This window comes from Narcine bancroftii, chromosome 14, assembly GCF_036971445.1.
Source record: "Narcine bancroftii isolate sNarBan1 chromosome 14, sNarBan1.hap1, whole genome shotgun sequence".
Taxonomy (NCBI): domain Eukaryota; kingdom Metazoa; phylum Chordata; class Chondrichthyes; order Torpediniformes; family Narcinidae; genus Narcine; species Narcine bancroftii.
In genome coordinates this window covers 41771339-41786013 of record NC_091482.1, presented here as the reverse complement: position 1 = coordinate 41786013, position 14675 = coordinate 41771339, and the positions used below count along the sequence as shown (strand labels likewise).

The window sequence follows — 14675 nt, the reverse complement described above, 5'->3', positions numbered from 1 at the left end:
CGGCTTCATCTTGCATGTATCATGGAGGTTCAGTTTACCATGGAAATCATGTTAAGCAGATACGTTGGCTGAAGGGCCTGTTCCTGTGCTGTACTGTCCTATGTTTTAAATTAATATGTTTTTGTGCTATTTGTGACTGTTTCAAATGGTATAGGTGTGAACGAATTCATCGGCAACATCATGAGGATTCCAAATGTCGTTTGGTACAGGATCTGAAGGAACAGCATAAGCTGGAAAAAACTCAAATGACTCAATTTTATAAACAGCAGATCACTCAATTAACGTAAGTTATTAAGTTATCTCCATGAAGTCGTTCTGGCGAATTGAATTAAGAATTGAAATTGTTAACCGAACAGAGAAGTGATGGTTTTTTTTATATCATCATTCTCTTTAATGAAGACTATGATGCATGCATACACTATGAAGTATATTTTGATGTATATTTACAAGCTTCTAGCGCTGTTCAAGGGTTTAGTGCTAACTTCCTCTGTTTGGAATTGCATGTTCTTTCTGCCTCCCTGTCATTATCCAAGCTGATTAAGATGCAGCTCACTACTGATCTAATTTTCTTATCTGTTGTCCAGATCCCTTTATTCCTTTCCTATCCAAATGCTTTTTAAATACATGTATGCGCTTCCATTCAAGCAGCGTCCGACCGCATATACGTCTGCGGTCCTATAATTATTCAGTTACTGCAAGCAAGTCATCAGCAATGTAGACAAAGTGATCACTAGCTGTAGGAAGTTGTATACTGTATACCCACACTGATCCCACTGCCGTGTGGTCTCCCCACAGCCCCTTGTCACTCCCCACACTGATCCCACTGCCGTGTGGTCTCCTCACAGCCTCGTGTCACTCCCCACACTGATCCCACTGCCGTGTGGTCTCCCCACAGCCCCGTGTCACTCCCCACACTGATCCCACTGCCGTGTGGTCTCCCCACAGCCCCGTGTCACTCCCCACACTGATCCCACTGCCGTGTGGTCTCCCCACAGCCCCGTGTCACTCCCCACACTGATCCCACTGCCGTGTGGTCTCCCCACAGCCCCGTGTCACTCCCCACACTGATCCCACTGCCGTGTGGTCTGCTCACAGCCTCGTGTCACTCCCCACACTGATCCCACTGCCGTGTGGTCTCCCCACAGCCCCGTGTCACTCCCCACACTGATCCCACTGCCGTGTGGTCTCCCCACAGCCCCGTGTCACTCCCCACACTGATCCCACTGCCGTGTGGTCTCCCCACAGCCCCGTGTCACTCCCCACACTGATCCCACTGCCGTGTGGTCTCCCCACAGCCCCGTGTCACTCCCCACACTGATCCCACTGCCCTGCTCTCTGCCCATAGCCCCGTGTCCGTCTCCACACTGATCCATACTTACAAATAAAGAGCTTACAGATTCATTACAGGGTCTCATAGAGATAGATCTATAATATGGTGTTCAAAAAACATCCACATCGCATAACGCCCAATTTCACAGAACATTTTGTGAACATTAGGTGATGCATACTGCACCTGCATTGTGTTTGTAGCTTGCTCTGCACCACCTCCTCTGTATGGAAAAAAATTGCCCCTCAGATTTCATTTAAATATTTCCCATTCACCTTAAATCTGTGTTTAATTTTAGACTCACTTACTCTGGGGTTAAAGAAAAGACTGACCATCTTCCCTATCCATGTCCCCAGAAGTTCATCCCTTCAACCAATGAGGTCAAGTGAGAATAATGCCAAACTGTTCCAACTCTCGTGGTAACCAGAACACTCTGTTACATGTAATGTCCTGGTGTATCTTTTCTGCACACTCTCCACCATTACATCCCTCCTTGCACACAGTGAGCTGAACTGCATGATATTCGAAGTGCGGCCACCAGCAGTCTGTAGCAGTTGCAACATATTGCAACTTTTGTCCTCAAAATTCCATCCAGGACAAGCAAGCTGAATGTTTTTTTTAAATTAGACCTATAGCTCTATAACAGGCCAATTCAGCCCTAAGAGTCCATGCCACTCAATTTACACCCTATTAACCAACACCCGTTTTTGTAGGGTGGGAGGAAATAGGAGCCCCCAGAGAAAACCTACATGGGAAGAATGTACAAACTCCTTACAGACAGCACAGGTTTCGAACTCTGGTATTGTGCTCACTGCTTCGCCAACCGTGCCACCTATCCAGCTTAAATGAGAATAACAATGAGTTTATAAGCACAGACTCCCACACGCAAATTCCCCTCCCCTTCTCTTTCTCACTCACTGACCTCCCCATTTTATCTAACCTTTTCTCTTTTATCTTTTCTCTCCTTTTCTTTCTCTCTTTCTCTCTTGCTCCTTTTCTCTCTTTCTTTTTCTTTCTCCCTCTCTCTTACTCTCCCTTTCTTTATCTGTCTCTGACTGAAATCACCACAATGTCATGGCATGAAAGAACTTCAAGGGAGTTGATGAGAACATAGAGAACAAAATTGATTAGTGGTATAGTAGGAATGGTCTCATTGGGCCAAAGGACCTATTTCCATCTTGTATTACATGATGATTTTATAAAATAAACCGTAATGATCAAAAGTCACCTGGCGAATGTACTTCACCTCATAATTTTTCAAAGCCCCCAAAATTTAAATGCACATTTTCATGGAATTGGAGAGATAATTTACCCAATAAATCTTAATCTTTTCATTGACTAACCAGAAAGCAATTCAACATCACAGCAGCAAAGTGCAAGCATGATCCTCAATGCATTCCAAACAAATCTAGAAATGACTGTGCATAATATAATCCAGCATGAAGTAGTATATTGTGAAATATCGCCATATATTTCAGTTTCATTATTGTCCCATTCTTTTTCATTTGTTAGTGCTCAGCTTCAGCAGCTCAATCAAGAGATGTCTGGAGTTCAGGAGTGTTACATTGCTATCTGTAAAGAAAAGGACTCTTTAGAGAACCAATTAAGGGAGGAAATATCCAGCAAGTTAACAACTGAACAGAAAGTTAGTAAAAAAAAAAATTATGTGTGTGTTATTTGTATATCTTCATAAGGTATGTGTTTATTGACACTTTCATTTCATTAAAGTTTCAAATGTCCCTTTTATTGTCATATAACAATAAAAAATGTAATGTACATGATATGCTTCAACTTTTGCCTGCCGTAAAGGCAACCAAAAGATTCATCATGAGCAATGCCCGACCCCCTGTACAATAGGAGAGAGAGAAGCAGAGCCCCTTTGGAAACACTGAGTGACTGTGGATTTGCCTCCAGCACTCCTGCAGCAGGACAGAATTCTGTTCAATTGGCAACTCCAGCTCCAATTCCAGACCTCCAATATGATCAGGAAGCCTTCAGTGCCCAAGGCCTTTGGAAACCTCCAAACCTCCACCCCAATCTCAAATTCACTTGGTTTATCTCACAAAGCTCTTCCCTTTCTCAATCTCTCCGTCTCCATCTCGGGAGACAAACTACAGATATTTTTTACAAACCTACCTACTCCTACAATTAGCTGACTAAATCTTTACCCCCCCCTCTCCCTTGTAAGGGTTCTATTCCTTTCTCAAAATTCCTCCATCTCTGTTGTATCTACTTCCAGGAGGTCTTCCAGTCCAGAAGATCAGAGATGATCTTCAAAAAACGTGCTTTCCCCTCAACTACCATCAACTCAGCCCTCACCCTTATCTCTGCACATTTCTCTGACCATAGACACCACAAGGTTTGGAGCATATGCGTAAGACTGCATGGTTTCTCCTGCATCTATACTCTAGATGTCTTTTCTATGAATGGCGTGTGGAGAAAACTTCCAAAGAGAAATGGTGGGATAGAAATGGATCTGTGAGAATGACTAAATTAAATACAGTATCTACTTATAATGAAAATATGGATTCAAATTTTGCATAAATATGATGAGCTGAAGATATGATCCTAAGTTAAAATCTGGGGGAAAAAAAATTCTCAACTCCTTTTAATGATTTTGTATCAACTAATAGATGGCTCTCCTTTGAGAAATAGTAATATTCCACTGAAAATTTTGGTGTGCATTTGAGAATCTAAAAAACATTAGCATGGTGCCATTTTTCCTGATTTGAAATGCAATATCAAATCTCCACATATTATCATTTCATTAAAATAGCTTTCTGTACCTTATCCAACATAATATAACTGATTGAACAATATAGTTTTTGACAGAGGTTTTATTTTTCAGTCTTAATGCTTGTAATATCTGGAGTGCTTGCACTTGGTCTTAAATACAGTTATTGTATTTCAAGTATAGCTTGAATTGCAAATTTTAATTTTTCAGTTGAAAAGCACATTTTTAGCAGAATTGCAACAGAGTTTAAAAAAGCTTCATGAAAAGCATGAGGTTGCAATGGAAGATGCAAAACAACAATGGATGCGAGAAAAAGAAAGTGAGATCAAGTTGCAAGTGGAGAGCCAATTGGAGCTCGTCAAAACACAATGGCATGAAGAGCAGCAGAAGGTAACCCCCATGGCCACTGGTGCTGGTTGGCCAAATGTCATTCTTTGCTGAGCCACGCAAGTGGGCATAAATTTATTCTTGACTCCAAAGGTAAATCTTTTGTTTGCTGCAGATTTCTTTGATATTTCTGAAAGAATTCTTGTTTTTTTATTATATTTTTATTTAATTTATATTTTGATTGTGTTTTGTTTTTTTTCCTAAACTACTTTCACTCCACCAATGGAAAGTACTTCATTATTTTTACAACATTAAATACCATATGTCCCATTATTTTTAAACCTTCCATTGTTATTGTTTTTTTGTACTTGTCCTCATTAATTATATCTATATAATCTATCTGAGAGAGCAGTGTTTTACAGTTAATGCGTCATAAAACTTTGAGCCCCAAAAAATTGACAGAGTGAAAACTTTTAAATGTAGTTTTCAGGATCAGAGCCCATTTTTACTGGTTGCATGAGAGAGAATGGAAGCCAATTGGCCAGCGTACATGTGCGAGCCACATCGCCTGTTTCCATGCTGTCTAACTGTCAACATCCGATATCTCTGCTTTATCTGACTATATTCTAAAATAAATTCCTCATGTGACCAGGATGCAGAACAGAGAATCTGAGGGTATATTGCCAATATGATAGGCAAGACATTAAAGCACAGGAACAGGCCATTCTACACCAAAACGATGCCCAAAGTAAATTTTATCCTTGCTGCATTTCCCTCTATTTTCTACATTTGTTACTCAAGAGTGTGAATAAACAGAGTGACCTTGGGGTCCAAATCCATACATCCCTCAAGATTGCCACACAGATTAATAAAATAGTTAAGAAGGCCTGTGGACTGCTGGGCTTCATTAATAAGGGGACTGAGTTTGAGTAGAGGGGTTATGTTGCAACTCTACAAATCTCTGGTGAGACCTCATTTAGAACATTGTGTTCAGCTTTGGTTACTTCCAAGGATGTGGAAGCTATGGAGAGGGAGCAGAGGAGATTTACCAGGATGTTGGAGGTTTGGATCGAGAACTTGGGCTGCCAAGAGATGTTGCCTGGATTGGAAAATAAGTCTTATGAGGCAAGGTTAGCAGAGCTGGGACTTTTCTCTTTGGAGTGTAGAAGGATGAGAGGAGACTTAATGGAGGTCTACAAGATTATGAGAGGCATAGATAGGGTGAACAGCCAGCACCTGTTTCCTAGGGCAGGATCAGCAAACACCAAGGGAGGGAATTTTAGGGAGACATCAGGTGTAAGTATTTTACACAGAGAGTTGTGGGTACCTGGAATGCCTTGCCAGTGATGGTGGGGTAGGGTGAAACATTAGGGGGATTTAAGAGACTGTTATACAGCCACTTGGATGGAAGAAAAATAGAGAGTTTCAGGGTAGGGAGGGTTTAGTACTTTTTTTAAGGAATCTATGCATTGTCCAACATCGAGGGCCAATAAGGGCTTGTAGTGTTCTAGATTCATGAGTCTGTATCGAAGCTTTCATCACTATTATTGCTTCTGCTTCCACCAGCATCACGGCAGCCCTTTCCAGGCACTTACATTCTCTATGCAAAAAGAAAAATTAACTGCACATCCATGCCCTTTAACGCTCCTCCCACCATCATTTCGAGGTATTGAACAGAAAAGCAGAGAAGTAATGATAATATGCTTAGGCTTTATTTGTCAGACTACAGTTGGAGTATGGGAACAGTTTTGGGCTCCTTATCTAAGATTCAAGATTCCTTTATTGTCATGTAATGTACAGAACATGAAATTACCTTCTACCTGCTGAAAAGAGTTTCCTCAAAGAGAAAAAGAGAAGTAAAGGAGAATTCCTTCAGAGTCATTGAATGTCTACGGATTCGCGTCCAGTGCTTCTGCAGCAGAACAGAGTCCTGTTCAATCTCTCAGAAGCCCAAGCTCTCGATCCAAACCTCCAACACGATCAGGAAACCTTCAGTGCTGAAGGCCTTCAGGAGCCCTTCTTGCCCTTAGCTTTCTCTTGAATCCTGCTTCCAATTCCTGGTTGCCATGAGCCAGTCTCCAGCAGCCTGTAGCCTGTGTGGATCCTCTGACTACAAGTTGCCCACAGTCTGTGTGGGTCCCTCAGCCACTGAGCTCCTCGCTGGTCTGCCACCGTGGTGATTGTACTGTAGGGTTATCTCCTCTACTTCTCATTCTCAATAGAGGTTGTTCTGGTACCCTGCGCTGATCCGTTGCTCCTCCGGTCTGCAACCACTCACAGCCGCACCCAGCACAAGCAATGCTGTCTTGTACACAAGCCTCTGTGGTTGTGGGGTTTTTCTGTATGGAGTCACAGCATTAAGACTGAGCAGTGCTCTGTCTCTGCTGCCGTTGTTTTTGTAAGAAAGAGATGATCCCCAGAATGAATGGATTATCACATGAGGAGAGTTTGAAAACCCTGGATTGAGTGGAAATGGAGAGGTTGCTTTGTACAGTGGGAGGGGGGGGTGTCCTGAGACCAGAGTACATAAGCCTCAATAATGTCCATTTCAAACCGAGATGAGGAGGAAATTTTTTTAAACCAGAGGTTGGTGCAGAGGGACCTGGGAGAGACCTCATGCAGGTTAACCTTCAGATTGAGTCAGTGGTGAAGAAAGCAAATGCAATGTTGTCATTCATATCTAGGAAAAAGAGGATTTAAGAGCAGAACTGTGACATTGAGGTATTATAAAGGCACTGGCCAGGCATTACTGGGAGTACAGGGTACAGTTTTCAGTTCCTTCGTTAAGAAAGGATGTGCTGGCATTGGACAAGATTCAGAGATGATTTACAAGAATGATTTCTGGATTGAAGGGATGAGTATATGAGCAACGTTTTAGGGCTCTTGGACCATACTCATTGGATTTCAGAAGCATTTTGAATGCTGAAAGGCCTGTACAGAGTAGATGTGGCAAAGTTGTTTTCCATGATATGTTTAAGATAGAAGTAAGTTCTTGATTAGGAAGAGATTAAAGGTGTATTGATTCCAGGAAGAAGGCAGGAGAATGGGGTTAAAAAGGACTGTGTGATGACTTAAATTGGCCGAATAGCCTAATTTCACTCGATCTGTAATTTTATAACTCATCAGGTGTCCCATTTCATAGAACACAACAGCAAAGAAACTGGCCCTTCACCCATCTAGTTCATGCTGAATAAATATTCTACCTGGACCGTAGCCCTCCTGATGCTCCAGAAAAACAACCTGCCCCCTCCCCAAAGCTCATACTCTTTAATCCAAGGAATCTACTGATAACTCTCTTCTGTGCACTTTCCAAAGCTTCCTCATCCCTCCCTATGATGGGGTGATCAGAAGTCCATTCTATATCATGTGCACACTAACCAGTTTTATATTGACCATAAGACTACAACACAAAGCCATTCTGTCCATCGAGTTTGATTCACCATTCCATCATGAGCTGGTCCATTCTTCCATTCAGCCCCACTCCCTTGCCTTCTCCCTATGACTTTTGATACATTGACTATTCAGAGAGCTGATCAATATCTGCCTTAAATATACCCAATGACCTAGAATCCACAGATGTCCATGGCAGCAAATCCCAGAGATTCACCACTCTCTGGCTGAAGAAATTTCTCTGAATTTCTGTTTTAAATGGGCACCCTTCAACCACGAAGTTGTGCCCTCTTGTCCTGGATTCCCATTCCATGGAAAACAACTTTGCCACATATACTCTGTCCAGGCCTTTCAGCATTCAAAATGTTTTTTTCTTCATTCTACTGAACTCCAAGGAGTATAGTGCAAGAGCCATAAAAAGTTGCTCATACACTCATCCCTTCAATCCAGAAATCATTCTTGTAAATCATCTCTGAATCTTGTCCAATGCCAGCACATCCTTGCTTAACGAAGGAGCTGAAAACTGTTACCTGTACTCCCAGTAATGCCTGGTCAGTGCCTTTATAATGCCCCAACGTCACAATTCTGCTCTTAACTCCTTTTTTTCTAGATATGAATGACAACATTGCATTTGCCTTCTTCACCACTGACTCAATCTGGAGATTAACCTGCATGAGGACTCTCCTAGGTCCCTCTGCACCTCTGAATTTTGAATTTTATCCCCCATCCATATAATAGTCTGCCTTTTTATTTCTATAGCTGCAACATGACCTACTTGTTCTTATACTCATTATCTGAACTCATGAAGGCAATCATGTAAAGAAAAATTCCAAGAGAATGTAGAAAACAAAGAATTAAAGGATGGTTGGGGAGGGAACTGCGTCTCTTAAAGATCAACTTTTTTGTGGTTGCAAGAGATTGGTGAGATATGGAGAAGATTATGGAGGCTAAGGAACTAGCAAATAGTTTGCATTGTCTTAGAACATGTTTGAATTTACCAGGGAAGAATTGTTGAAGCTATTGGAGAACAATAAGATGGATAAATTGCCAGGGCTGGACACTGGTGAGGCCAAATTTGAAATATTATGTGCAGTTTTGGTCACCTAATTATAGGAAAGATTGAAAGAATGCAAAGAAGATTTAGTAGGATATTGCTGGGACTTGAGGAACTGAGTTCCAGGGAAATGTTAAACATTCCCTGGAACAAAGAGGAATGAGGGGAGATTTGATGTACAAAATTACAATAGGTAATGACAGAGTAAATGCAAGTGGCTTTTTCCACTTGGTTCAATGAGATATAAACCATAGCACTGGTTTAGGATGAAAAGGGAAATGTTTAAGGGGAACTTCTTCACACAGAGTGGGAATGTGGAATGAACAGCCAGCTGAAGTAGTGAATACGAGCTCAATTTTCACATCTAAGAAACATTTGGCAGGTACATGGATGGAAGAGGTATGGAGGGTTATGGTCTGATAGCAGATCTGTGGGATTTGGCAGAATAATAGTTCGGCACAGACCAGAAGAACTGAAGGGCCCGTTTCTATGCTGTAATGATCTAATATTCTATGGCAGGACTAAATGTATCCTTGAACCTTGTGGGAAGGCAGAGAAGAAATTATGAAGAACCTTGGAAGCATATTTGCTTGGCCTTTGAAAACAAACGAAATTTCAGAAACGGAAGGGTGGACAATGTTGTGCCGTTATTTAAAAACATCAGAACTAAGATCAAGGATAGGCCGTTTGTCTGTCGACTCAGCTCCACTTACCCTCCTGAACTCGTATCCCTTAATTCCCCTATTCTTCAAATTCTACCTATCTATGTCTTAAATGCAGCCATTGAGGCATTAGCTTGCAGAGATCCCACAGATTTACTTGGGAGAAACATTTCCTTTTAATCTCTGTCTTAAATTTACTCTTCTGAATCTTAAGGCTACTTTTCCTAGTTCATGTCTCACTTGCCAGTGGAAACCTCATCGATCTTATCTTTTCCTTATATTATTCTGTTTGTTTCCATAAGATCCTCCCACATCTTCCTCAACTTCACTGAGTACTGTCCCAGGCTAGTTAATTTCTCCCCGTGGGCTTACCCCACCATCTCTGAAATCAACCTGGTGAACCTCCTCTGCACCACCTCCAAAGCCAGCATATCCTTTCTGAAGTAAGGAAACCAGAACTATGTGCAGAACTCCAGGTGCGGCCTTACCAGAACCCTGTATGGTTGCAGCAGACCCTCCCTGCTCTTAAATTCAATTTCTCTAGCACTGAAGGCTAACAACCCAGAAGGGTAGCAGCAAGGATAGGCCAGAGAGCCTGATGAGCGTCATGGAAAAATACTGGAGGTGATTCTGAGGGACAGGATCTACCAGCAGATAGATAGGCTAACACTGGTCAGAAATAGTCAACATAGATTTGTGTGTGAAAAATAGAGTCCAATCAGTCTGATGCAGCCTTTGAAGAGTTAACCAAGAGTATTGGAGTGGGCAGAGAGGCAAATGTTGTCTATGTGAACTTTAACAAGGACTTTGACAGGGTCCAACAGGGAGGGTTAAATCTCACGGATCCAAGGTGAACTGGCCTATTAGATTCAAAAATGGCTTGGTGGGATGAGTCAGAATATAGATGGAGGGTTGCTTTTGTGATTGGAGACCTATGACCAGTGTTGCGCCACAGGAGTCAGTGCTGGGACCACTGCTGTCTGTTATCTATATTGACAATGTGGAAGGTGTGATGCATAACATTGCGGATGTCACCAAAATAAGTAGTAGAGTGAGGATGGATATCTAAGCTGCTAGATCTAGGAATTCAGGATCTAGATCAGCGTGAAAGGTGGGATAGGGAGTGGTAAATGTGAATAACTCATTAGGTTGGAAAGGGTGCAGAAGAGATTACTGTAAAATCCAAACCTTGACGATGAAGTTGCAACACTGCTGTCATCCAGCTGGCTCCGACGCAATCTCACACATGCTCTATTCATGATCAGTGCTCCCCTTTTGGGTCCATTCACCCAGGCTGACAGCTATCAGCCCTATACAGGCTTTAAAACGTCTGTTACAGGAGCCGACAGTGGTTTATTTTAAAATATCCAAATAAAATTTAAACCTCTGAATGATAATTTGTTATTAAAATAGTGATTTGCTTTGAACACCATCTACTGGTCAGCAATAAGTGCCAGTTTTGGGGCATTGTCTTATACAAAAGGTGTCACTCAAAACCAGCAAATTGGATGAAAATTCCTGGGTCTTCCTAAACACGAGTCATTCTATAAAACAGCATATATGGCATCAAGATGTGACTAGGAGTTGAAGGCTTGAGTTTGAGGAAGAGACTAGATATACTGGGTCTTTCCCTGGAGCATAAGGAGCTGAGGAGTGATTGTATAGATATACATCAAACTATTTCGGGCACAGATAAAATGAATGTTCACAGTCATTTTCTCAAGGTAGATTATTCTAAAATAGGATTAAGGTGAGAGAGGAGAAATTTAATAGGGACATAAAGGATAACTTTTTCATTCAGAGGATTAATTCATATTTGACAGGAGCTTCAAAGGAAGCGAGAGAAGTGGCTTCCATTTTAAGGTTCAGAAGACATCTGGAGAGAGAAGGATAGGAATAGTTTAGAAGGACCAAATGCGGATAAGTGGGACTAGCCCAGAATCCCACTTTAGTCAGCATGGACAATTTGGTGCTACATGACCCGATGACTAAATTTTTATTCAATTGTATCAAAACCTGAAGTAAACACCTCAGACACTGGAAAATTGACAAGGTATTCGCCACTTTACGTTGCATAGCCTGTGCTCTCATTTGGGATTCCTGCTTACTACAGCTACATAGGCACAGAGAAACACACTAGCATGCAATAAGTATAAATTAAACTAATAAAATGCACCACACCAAGAAAAAATATATGAAAACGTAAATATACACAGTTGCAGTTATGCTAAACATCTGTTGAAGCGACAACTCATGAACAGTTAATAAATTTTCCACATATTCGTATAAATGACCTATCTAGCGTTAAATTCAAAATTTACAGCATTTTACTTGCAGGTGCTGGTTTGTTGTTGCAAATATCTTTTTTGATTTTAGGTTAAAGAACAAGCAATAAATGGAGTTGAAACAGAGTGGCAACTTTGTCTACATAAAGCTGTAGAGCAAAAGAAACAGGACATTTCTCCAAAGAAGGAATCCTCTGACAGAGAGTGCCATGTGTGCCAAGGGTTAGAAACTCAGCTCGCCAATTTAAAAATAACAATGGAGCAGAAAGTGAATGAGGAAAAAGTAGTGGCAGTTGACAAGGCATTACAGCAATATGAAGTTGAACTGCAGAAAAAGCATGAAGATAATGTCGCCAAACAGGTAAGAGTTGAAGTATTTAGCCAGAATAGACCCAGATAATGAAAGGCCCAATGATAAGGCCAAGCATGGGTCTGATTGGCAGGAAATAGACAGTGGTAATAAAGGGATCCTATTCTGGTTGGCCAGTGATGTTCCACAAGGGTTGGGGCCTTTTCTTTTGACGATGTATGTTAATGATTTGGATTGTGGAATAGAGGGCTTTGTGGCTAAGTTTGCCGATGATACAAAGATCAGTGGAGGGACAGGAGGAAATGAAGATTAGGAGAATGGGAAAAGTGGCGGCCAATGGAATACAATGTTGGAAAATCCACATCTGTAGAAATCTGTATTTTTGAAGGATTTTTAAAATTTCTTTAAACAGTGATATTGTGAAGAAAAGGGGTTTGATAGTAAAAGTGGTTTAAAAAAAACATTTTGTTTTTAAGGTTGAAATAGCATTAGCAAAAGCTCATAAACATTGGTTGGAAGAAATGACTGGCATGCCTGAATACCAAACCAACTTACAAATTGAAGAAATTAAATGGGAGAGAAAGCATGCAGAGGACGTAAGAATGCAGGTAAAATGTTTCACATATTGACTGCCAGTCTTAAAAAAAATGAGCTGAAAAATCTTTACACATCTTATTTTAACCAAAGATGTTGATCTTTACTACAACATTAAAATTTAATTTTCAATCCTTCATACTTGACATATTTAGAAGATAGAACTTTACAGCAAAGTACAGGCCCTTCAACCCATGATGTTGTGCCGACCCATATAAACCTACACAACAAATTGAACTTTGAACTCACAACCATAACCCTCAATTTTTCTTGCATCCATGTGTCTGTCTCTTTGAAATGTCCCTATTGTACCAATCTCCACTATGACCCCTGGCAATGCATTCTAGGCACCCACCACTCTTTTATATAAAAAAAACTTGCCTCTGACCTCTCCCCAAACTTTGTTCCCCTCCTCTTGTTTTAGATGCCCTCTGGTGTTTGCTACTCTTGCCCCAGAAAAAAGTGCTGGCTGTCCTTTCATAACCTTGCAAGCCTTTATGAAGTTACCTCTCATCCTCCTTTGCTCCAATGAGACATCATAATACATAGAAGCAGAAATAGGCTATTCAGCCCATGGAGTTTGACTCGCCATTTAATCATGAACTGATTCATTTCCCCACTTAGCCCCACCACCCAGCCTTCTACCCATAACCTTTGATGCCCTAGCTAATCAAGAACCTATCAATTTCTATCTTAAATACACCCAATGACCTGGCTTCCACAACTGCTTGTGGCAACAAATTCACCATCCTCTGGCTGAAGAAATTCTTCTGCATCTTTGTTGGAAGTGACACCCCTCAATCCTGAAATTGTGCCCTCTTGTCCTGGACTCACTCACCATGGGGAACAACTTTTCCACATCTACCCTGTGCATGCCTTTCAACAATTCAAAAAGTTTCAAGGAGACCTCTCCTCTTTCTCAAAAATTCCAATAAATGTACTCCAAGCTGTCAAAAACTCCTCATATCATTCTAGTGAACCTCTTTTGAGCCCTGTCCAACATAATCATTTCTTTTCTTAAATGAGGAGCCCAAAATTGCTCCAAGTGAGGTTTTACCTGTGCCTCATTAAGCTTCAACATCATATCCCTGATCTTCTATTTAAATGAACGCAAGCATTGCATTTGGCTTCTTCACCAAAACATGGGTATCCTGCTCAAGGGCTCCCAGGACTCTTTGTATCAGGGAATTTCAGTTTTCCCCCAACTTAAAAAATACTGTCTTTTTTTTTTCTATAAAAGTACATGACTGTACACCAGTAGTTTTCAAACTGCCTCCCAAGCTCACATTCCACTTCAAGCAATCTCTATGCCATAAATGCTCTGTGATTGATATGTGAGTGGGAAGGGAAGGTTGAGAACCACTGCTCTAAACCCAATTATTACTGAAATATTTTGCTTGAGAAAAATTGTCATTTGCCCCTTTGGAGTTATGAAACTGTGTACATAATTAGGTACGATTAAAACAGTGGTTTTCAAACTTTTTCTTTCCACTCACATATGACCTTCAGCAATCCCTTACTAATCATAGAGCACTTACGGCATAGGGAATACTTAAGGTGGAATGTGTTTAGGGGGGCAGTCTGAAAACCACTGCTGTACACTTTCTGATATTATATTTCATTTGCCACTTCTTCATCTGTCTAAGTCTTTGTGCAGCCTCCTCTGCACTACCTGCTCCTCCACCTACCTTTGTATCATCTGCAAACTTGGCCACAAAGTCATTCATTCCATAATCCAAATCATTAATAAACACCATGAAAAGAAGTGACCCCTGTGAAACACTACTAGCAACTGACAGCCAATCAGGACATGATCCTCGTATTCCAACATGTGCATTTTCCAATCCAGGCAACATCCTGGTCAATCTGCTCTGCACGCTCTCTCACAGCTTCCACATCCTTCTTGTAATGAGACAACCTAAACTGAACACAATATTTACATTCAGATTTCAGATTTATTGTCAGAGGACATACATGACATCACATACAACC

The 14675-nt window shown here is 41.1% G+C and overlaps 1 protein-coding gene across 2 annotated transcripts in view; it reads left to right on the top strand.

Annotated features, from left to right (window-relative positions):
* cep152 (centrosomal protein 152) overlaps positions 1-14675 on the top strand; it is a 213821-nt gene that overhangs the window by 153532 nt on the left and 45614 nt on the right. For both annotated transcript variants that reach the window (XM_069911317.1, XM_069911318.1), the window contains exons 15-19: positions 155-283; positions 2840-2972; positions 4272-4451; positions 11871-12140; positions 12566-12697. In XM_069911317.1, coding sequence (XP_069767418.1) covers positions 155-283; positions 2840-2972; positions 4272-4451; positions 11871-12140; positions 12566-12697 — 844 coding nt within the window. The remainder of the gene's footprint in view (positions 1-154; positions 284-2839; positions 2973-4271; positions 4452-11870; positions 12141-12565; positions 12698-14675) is intronic.